At 66.6% G+C, this 8,063-nt stretch overlaps 2 protein-coding genes across 4 annotated transcripts in view; both read right to left on the bottom strand.

Annotated features, from left to right (window-relative positions):
• Positions 1-543: 543 nt before the first annotated feature.
• Positions 544-3,847, bottom strand: LOC113959380 (GRAM domain-containing protein 2A-like). 3 transcript variants are annotated; one of them, XM_027668370.1, is made up of 12 exons: positions 3,826-3,847; positions 3,507-3,632; positions 3,260-3,384; positions 3,088-3,163; positions 2,731-2,904; positions 2,543-2,641; positions 2,338-2,409; positions 2,206-2,265; positions 1,861-1,924; positions 1,498-1,612; positions 1,298-1,400; positions 544-1,099 (listed from the first exon to the last, which is right to left on the bottom strand). In XM_027668370.1, exons 3-12 carry the CDS (start codon positions 3,364-3,366, stop codon positions 1,049-1,051), a joined length of 921 nt encoding a protein of 306 aa, XP_027524171.1. In that variant the 5' UTR covers positions 3,367-3,384; positions 3,507-3,632; positions 3,826-3,847; the 3' UTR covers positions 544-1,048. The 3 variants fall into 3 exon arrangements, with proteins under 3 accessions (XP_027524171.1, XP_027524170.1, XP_027524172.1); XM_027668369.1 differs by having other exon boundaries at positions 1,502-1,612; XM_027668371.1 differs by lacking the exon at positions 1,498-1,612.
• Positions 3,848-6,212: 2,365 nt separating this feature from the next.
• The window catches only part of MFSD12 (major facilitator superfamily domain containing 12), an 11,501-nt gene continuing 9,650 nt past the window's right edge, over positions 6,213-8,063 (bottom strand). The window contains exons 8-9 of the mRNA XM_027668398.1: positions 7,339-7,469; positions 6,213-6,714 (exon numbers count right to left, since the gene is read on the bottom strand). Coding sequence (XP_027524199.1) covers positions 6,620-6,714; positions 7,339-7,469 — 226 coding nt within the window. The 3' untranslated portion in view covers positions 6,213-6,619. The remainder of the gene's footprint in view (positions 6,715-7,338; positions 7,470-8,063) is intronic.

Here is an 8,063-nt window from a genome sequence, read left to right as displayed (position 1 = left end):
CCCAACCGCCCTGCCTTATGCCCCTCAGCATGGACAAGGAGCTGGCAGTGCCTCACTTTCCCCACCTTGGTGGGTTGGGGAAGCCCCAAGGCCCCTTCCAGCCCAGAATGGGACCGAGCTTCAGGGCTTGGGGTGGATCCTGCTGTGCCCCCCAGCTCTGCTCCCACCTCCAGTGCCTGTGGGATCCCATTGTCCCCACCATGTGCCTGGATCCCTGCATCTCCTGCAGCCCCTTCCTCTGGCAGGTGGGCCCTGTCCTGGGGCAGGGTAGGAGCTGGGGACCTGGTTGGCTGCAGGGCCCTGGGGCTCCCTGCTACACCACCCCCTTCCCCTCTGTTCCCTGTTGTCACCTGCACCTGGGGGCTGCTCAGGGTCTTCTGCTGCTCCCTGGACCCCCAGGACATCAGCACCTGGAGCTGCCTCCCCCCACCAGCCAAAGCTCCTGGTCCTGCTGCGTCCTGGCCTATTTTGGGGAGCAGGGGACTGGGGGGACTGGTTGCTGCTTGTCCTGTGGCATCTGACCCAGCAGATAATAAATATTAATAAAGGTTTTATTAATTTTTATTAAGAAAATAGTTTGTTCTCTTTGCCCCTGCACTGCCTGGGCCCAGGCCCCTCTGCCTGCCCCTGCTGGGCAGGGAGGGCTGGGTAGGGGGTGGCCCCAACCCCTCCCCGTGTGCTGCTCTTTGTTCCCCTGGGACTCCCTGGGTTCCCTCCTGCTGCTGCTCAGGGTGGGAGACACAGGGGGAGTGAGATGGAGCCCCACACCCCCTCTGGGCTTCCCAGGCACCGTGGGGGGCTGGAAGGCACTTGGTGATGGAGCCCCCTGAGAGGCAGAGGAAGGGGTTGGGGCAGCCCCTGTGCTCCCTGTCCAGGGCACCAGTGAGGGCGGGTCCTCACTGGCCTCACGTTGTCTTGTACCTGGGCAGGGGGAGGCAGACTGAGGGGGGTCTCTGCTGGGCACAAAGGGCCCCCCACCCCGGTCACTCACTGCTGTGGTGGGTTGGGGCGTGGCTGAGCCCCTGCCAATGCCAACTGCTGCTCCAGCTCAGCGATGCGCAGCCCGATGTACCCCGAGGACACCAGCAAGGCCACCATGCTGGGGGACAGCCAGTGTCACCCGGGGGGGCACAGTGGGGGGCACAGGGCTCAAGCAGTGCCACAGCCAGGCTCTTGTGTGCTCGCCCTGGGGACGGGTGTCCAAGGGGGGAGTAGAGGAACCCGGGGCTGCCAAGGGGGATGAGGACTGGGGGTGTCCTGAAGCCCCAAGGTGTTTGAGCAGGTTCTGGGGACTCACAGCAGCAGGTAGATGGTGATGATGATGTTGAGAGGGCTCAGTTGGGGGTTCAACCGGGACCGGAGTGCAGCAGCCCAGGCCCAGAGCGTGGTGTGGGGTTCCCCTGCCAGGACAAGGCAGTGTCAGTGCCTCTGAGACCCCATGGTGGGCTCTGCCAGAGCTGAAGTCCCAGCAGCACCTCCCTCCCCAAGCCCCCTGACCCACCCCAGAGGCTGCGTGTCCCTGCCAAGGGCACCCGTTCGCTGCTGCTGGGAGTCAGCAGGGCTGCCTTGTCATCCTCCTCCTCTGCTTCCCTTGGCCTCGGGCTTTGTTCATCTGTGGGTGACCAGGAGCCATTCATGAGTGTCCCAGGGAGAGGACTGGGGGTCCCAGGAGCATACAGAGAGCTAATCCTGCACTCCCTGCTGCTGCAGGAGATGCTGGTCAGGAGGCCGAGGGCTGTGTGGTCCCCCCAGACCGTGTGTGTCCCAGGAGGGGGAGCAGAGCCCAGAGGGGCCAGCAGGGCAGGGACGTGGGTGAGGACACAAGCAGGGCTGGAACCATGCACCAGGGTGGCTGCTCACCCAGGGACTCGTGGAGGCTGTTGGGCTCTGGGGTGCTCTGCTCCAGGTCTGACTGGCTCGAGGTCTGGAAGAGGAAAAGCCCCAACCATGGTGTGTGTCCCCAAGGCACCCACCCCACGGCCATGGGGACATGGGCAGGACCTGATGACACTCATGAGGAGAGAGCTCTGGGGGTCCTGAGGCCTGCTCTGCCCCGGGCTGGGGCTTTTCCACTCCACACTTCCCCCCAGAAGCCTTCCCAGGGGCCACTGCCCCCAGCCCACCCCAGCCAGGGGGCTGGGACTGGGACCACCCCTCCCTCTGCTGCATCCACCTGCACGCAGGCCCGCCGTTCCCCAGCCTTACCAGAGTCTTCTCAAGGGTTTCCTCGTTGTTCACCGAGTCCCGAGGGCTCTGGCCGCCGTCCTGGACAAGGAGAGATGAAGGGAGGTGCCCTGCAGTGGATGGACGGAGCTCCCCCCACCCAGCCCCGCGTACCTGCAGCTGTTTGCAGACCGACCTCAGGAGCTGGTACGTGGCCTCTCGCTGGCGCAGCGACACGAAGAGGAACTGCCGGGGAGCGGGGAAGGGGCTTTGCACCGGAGCTGCTCCCTCGGTCACAGCCCAGGGCCTCCCGGGACCCGGACACCCCAAACAGCCCCAGGCGGAGCCGCCCCCCCCCCAGCACCGCCCCCGCTCTCACCTTCTGCCCCTGGGCCGTGCGGATGCTGAGCGCGTTGGGCACCAGCAGCGCCGTGTTGGTCTTTTTGAGGGCTGAGATGGAGGCGACGGGGACCACGGCCTGGGCCGGGGGGGACGGGCAGTGTCACCAGTGTCACCGTGTCCCCAGCTGCCACCCGCGACCCCGCCACAGCCCCGACCCCAGCCCACCTTGATGTCCTTGAGCAGGAGGCTGGAGTGGAAGCAGACGTGTCGGGAGGACACGTAGAGGCGGCCGTGGTAGGGCACCTCTCTCTGCCAGGCGCACGGGAAGCAGCCCAGCAGCGCGTCCCTCCCGGCGAGCTCCCCGAAGGCCCGGCGGTAGCTGCTGTCCCGTTTGCTCAGCTGCGGGAGGTCGGGGTGGGGGTCGGTATCGGGGGGTGCTCAGGGGCATCCCAGAGCCCCCCTGCTTTGTCACCGCCTCTGCCCTCTCCCTCGGCCCCCCCCTCAGAGAGCATCGGGTCGGGACCACGGCACTGGGGCCGGGGTTTGGGTCCCCCTCCTCGGCCCCGGCACCCCGAGACTCACCGCGGGGGATGGGGGTCCCTCCCCGCCTGTGGCCGCCTGCCCTGTGTCCTTGAAGGGGGGGTCATAAGTCCTGGATCTGGAAGGGAGCAGCAGGTGGGGGTGACCCCGGGGGCACAGCCCCGGCGGGAGGTAGGGCTGGGGTGCAGGTACACCCTCGAGGTGCAGCACCCACCTGAAGAGCTTGGGCTGCCCCAGTCGGGCGCTTCCCGTCTCCTCCAGGCTCTGCCACTGCTTCTCCCCCAGCTCCCCCCGGCCGCTGCGCCTCAGCTTCCCCGGCATGAGAGACGAGCCCGACGGCTGGGGGACAGGGGGCAGGTTGTGGGGACGGGCCGTCTCTGCAGCGCGGCAGCTCCCAGTGTCACCAGCCCGTCCCTCTGCCGGGGCTCAGGCCCTGCTGGGACCCCGACAGCAGAACTCACCCGGTCGCATGAGCTCCTGGCCCGCCCCACGGTGGCATGTGCGGGCTGCGACCCCCGAGGGCAGCGGGGGCCGCGGGTGACGGGGCTGGTGACCTCCGGACCAGGAGCTGCTGGGGGTGGTGACACCTGGACCGAGAAGTACCGAGGGTTTGAGACCTTCGGCGCGGGGGGTGCCGGCCCTGGGCCACGGACGGTGCTGGGTGCGGGGGGGATGTGGCCGGGCTGGCTCCGGAGGGGACGGGGAGGCGGCTCCGGTCCCGGACCCACGCGCGGCCACAGAGCCCCGTCCCGGGCACCCCGTGCCCGCCCCGCTCGGTACCTGCTGGTTGGCACTACCGAGACCCCCGTCCCGTCCCGTCGGGGCTGTCCCGCTCCTTTCAGCTCCGTTCCTGCTCCGCGGCCGCTGCCACCTCCTTCTCCTTCTCCTCCTCCTCCTCGGAAGGGCAGCGGGCGGGGCCGGGCGGCCGCGGCAGGTTCGAAGGGAGCGGCCGGGGCAGCCCAGCCCGAGGAACCCGGAGGCTGCACGGCGTGACCACCAGTTCGGCTCCCGGGGGGCTGCGGGACTTGTCGAACCACCCTGCCCGCAGCCCCCGGCACCGAGGGGTTGTGCACGGGACCACCCCGGCACTGGGTGGGACCCCCACGGGCAGCCGGGGCGGTGGGAAGGGGCACCGGGTGTTCTTTCCCCGAAGCTGGAGCTCTGCCCACCCCGGGGGTGCCCCGGCCAGGGAGAAGCACGGAGCAGGACCCCGGCCGGGGAGGGGATGGGAGCATCCCCAGGGCTGGCTGTCCCACGTCCACAGGCTGTCCGGTGTCCTCGGTTGTCCAGTGTCCCCCGGCTATCCCCGTGTCCCTCTGTCCTGCTGTCTCCCCTGGACCGGGAGGTGCCGGGGGTTTGAGACCCTCGGCGCGGGGCCGTCTCGTGTCCCCCGCCTGTCCCCTGTCTCCCCCCTGCACTGCCCCGAGTGGGGACCCCGAGGGCGGGAGCTCCACGGGCACCTCTGTGACCCAGCCCTCGGGGCAGGGTGTGTGCAGGGAGGGTCTCAGCTGCCCCAAAAACGAGCTGCAAATGCATCCCCCTCCCAGGTAGTGCTGACAGTCGGAGCAGCACAACCTGCAGTCCTGTGGCGTTTTGGCATTCTATGGACACCCCACAATCCTATGGCACCCCACAGCATTGCCTGCCCGGTGCCCGCTCCTTGTCCCCCCAAGCCCAGGCAGTGCTGCAGGGTGGGTCTGCCACTCACCTCGGGGGTCTCTGCTGTGCAACAGGCGACCCCCAGAGGAAAGTGGGGTGGGGGTGAGGCCAAGCAGAGCCAGGTCCTCACCCCCCTCGGGCACTGGGGCAGGTGCCAAGGCCATGGGACCCAGCCCAGCTCAGCCGCTGCTCTCTGGACCGGGGCTGGAAACGCCCTTCCCACAACCCGTGCGGCTGCGGGAACAACCATAAACCAGGGACGGCCCCGGGACAGTCCGATGTAGGTGACAGCGTGGCCAGGGGGCTGCACCCCGCGCCCTCCCTTCATCCCCCAAGACCCCGTTCAGTGTCCCACACACGCTGTGTCACCAGCTGACAGGGTCTGACACACCCTGTCACAACCTCCCAGCCCCCTTCCCAAACTGCTCACCCTCCACTCACACCCACACTGTGTCCTGGTGTGCACACACCGACACTGCCACACCAGCCCCCATCCCTCCCGGCAGCGGCTCCATGACAGACCCATCCCTGGGGTGTCCACCCAGCACAGGGCAGATAGAGGGGCCCTGGAGACCCCGATCCATGGAGCCAGGCTGGGAGAGCTGGAGGGCGGTCAGCTGGAGAAGGGAATGCTCTGGGGAGAACTGAGATCCCCTTCCAGAGCCTAAAGGGGCTCCAGGAGAGCTGGAGAGGCACTTGGGACAGGATAAGGGAGAATGGCTTCCCACTGCCAGAGGGCAGGGTGACATGGGATATTGGGAAGGAATTCTTGGCTGTGAGGGTGGGGAGGCCCTGGCACAGGTTTCCCAGAGCAGCTGTGGCTGCCCCTGGATCCCTGGAAGTGTCCAAGGGCAGGCTGGACAGGGCTTGGAGCACCCTGGGCTAGTGGGAGGTGTCCCTGCCCATGGCAGGGGTGGAACAACCCAAACCATGTCACAGGGCTGCGCACAGGCCCCTTCCCCCAGCCCCTGCTCGCAGTGTTCACACACAGCACAACCCTGCACACACATGGGCACACGAACACATATATGAGCACACACATGCACACAAACATACACATACATGTACTGGCACAGAGACACACACAGGTGCATATGCGCGCACACACACGTGCACACACGAGTGAACACATGCACACACACGTGCACACATATGCGCACAAGCGCGCATGCGCACACACTCCACGTATTGCCAGCTACACGCCCCGCCCCCACCGCCCCAAGATCCGCCTTCATTGGTTGCTCTGCCCCGGGGGGGGGGGGACAGTGGCACACGAGCCAATCCGGTCTCTCCAGCGCCGCTCCGTGGCCGCCATTTTGTGTGCGGGCGCGCCGCCATGTTTGTTGAGGGCGGCCATCTTGCACCCCCCCCGGCGCCCCCTCCCCGCGGGATCAGCGCTGGGGAACCCCCCAAACCCCAAACCCGCTCCTGCCCCACCCCCGGGGTCCCCAGGGCCGAGACCACCCCCAGCCCAGGGGCGTCGGCGCTGCTGTTGTTGAGTTTTCCTCTCCTTTTCCTCCTCCTTTATAAAGTGCGGTTTGTACGTACTGACCTTACAAAAGCAGGTTAAAACCTCAGGCCAGCCCCCACCCCGTGAGCTGGGGCTGCCCCGGCCCAGCCCAGGCCCTTCCAGTGTTCGGTGTGTAGGTGGCAGGTGATGTCCTGCACCAGTGACACCCTCACCAGGGACATCCTTCATCGGCCCCGGGGGGACAGGCTGTGGGGACATGAGTCCAGTGCAAGGAGACAGGGCGGGGCTCAGTCACTCCCCTCCCCAGAGCCTGGTGTCCCCCAGCGTGGGGGACCTTCCAGACTCGGAGTGTGGCACCGCGGTGGCCGAGGACATGGCCCTAAGGACGTGCTGGCCGGGGACATGGCCCTGAGGACACGGTGGCCGAGGACATGGCCCCATGGCTCAGTTGACAGTGCCGCTCTGGCCCCCTCCCTCTGTGTTCTCAGTCCCGGTGTCGGGGGTCCCAGCTCCGCTCAGCCCCTGCAGCCCGACAGCACCTGTAGGGAAGGGAGGGAGCTACAGGTCAGGAGCCATGGCAGCACAGCGTGACCTGCCACGTGCTGGCCTGGCCTCTGGACTCTCCTGCCACTGGCACCAGGGGCCTGACCTGGTACATCCTCAAACAGCACAACGGGTCCGTCCTGTCCCCCCACCCCTGAGCAAGGCACTGGCACACAGCTGACAGCACCACGGGTGTCGGGGTCCCTGGCCTGGCAAAGGTCACCCTAGCCCCACACGTCTCCCCAAATGTCTCCCACGTTTGCTGCCAGCACACAGAGCTGCTCCCACCGCCCCTCCGGGCCCCAGAATGGCCATGGCTGGGCTGGGCAGGGTGGTTCTGCCAGGCTGGGGGCTCTGCCCCCCAGGAGGGCACAGCAGGCAGACACAGCCCCCGCTCTGGGGCAGCAGCAGCAGCAGAAGCGGAACAGTGGCCCTGCCCCATGTCCTACCATGAGGGTCCCCCCGTGAGCGTGGCCGCAGCCAGCCCGGTCACAACAGGGTGATCACAACTGGGGCCATCTGCAAAGATACTCTGGCTTTAGCCCAGGCTGGCACTGGCCACGGGGCTCCCTGTGCCCCCAGCCCTGTGTGGGCCCCCCTCAGTCCCCGGCCCCACTCACGGTAGCGGACGCGGATGGGCCACACCATGATGCAGCAAAGCGTGGCCACGGCAGCCACGGCGATGCCGCCGGTCACCAGCACCATCACCCAGCGGTAGAAACCAGTGCAGGCGGAGCAGCACAGCTCAGTCCTGGGGGGACAGGCAAGGACAAGGCTGGGGGACAGCAGTCCCATGTCCTGGGAGTCAGGACTGGCTCACACTGGGATGTGAGGGAAAGGAGAGAAGGTGGCAACCCAGACACTGAGATCCCCAGAGCACAGCTTGGGCTCTTGTCCAGGGCCAGGAGGGAATGTGAGGAAGGGTTTAAGACAAATCAGAATTGGAGAACCGAAGGCTCCAGGGAGACCTTAGACCTTCGGGTACTTCTGGTATTCTCTCTCCAGGAGAGCTGGAGAGGGACTTTAGGCAAGGGTCTGGAGGGCCAGGACAAGAGGGAATGGCTTCCCATTGCCAGAGGGCAGGGTTAGATGGGAGACTGGGAAGGAATTCTTGGCTGTGACAGTGGGGAGGCCCTGGCACAGGTTTCCCAGAGCAGCTGTGGCTGCCCCATCCCTGGAAGTGTCCAAGATCAGGTTGGACGGGGCTTGGAGCAACCTGGGCTAGTGGGAGGTGTCCCTGCCCATAGCAGGGGGTGGAACAAGATGAGCTCTTAGATCTCTTTGAAATGAAACCATCCTGTGATTCTAAAAATCAGAGCTGGTTTCCACTCGTGTCTGATGCTCC

Source organism: Corapipo altera, unplaced genomic scaffold, assembly GCF_003945725.1.
Source record: "Corapipo altera isolate COAL_440 unplaced genomic scaffold, ASM394572v1 231, whole genome shotgun sequence".
Taxonomy (NCBI): domain Eukaryota; kingdom Metazoa; phylum Chordata; class Aves; order Passeriformes; family Pipridae; genus Corapipo; species Corapipo altera.
Note: the sequence above shows the minus strand (reverse complement) of the source record. Positions and strands in the feature narration are given on the sequence as shown.

Coding starts and splice junctions, on each gene's coding strand:
- LOC113959380 (XM_027668369.1), bottom strand. CDS start 3,366: ATGCCGGGGAAGCTGAGGCGCAGCGGCCGGGGGGAGCTGGGGGAGAAG. Junction 2,266..2,337: donor CGGTCTGCAAACAGCTGCAG/GTACGCGGGGCT, acceptor CTCCTTGTCCAG/GACGGCGGCCAGAGCCCTCG. Junction 1,925..2,205: donor AAACCCTTGAGAAGACTCTG/GTAAGGCTGGGG, acceptor TTCCTCTTCCAG/ACCTCGAGCCAGTCAGACCT.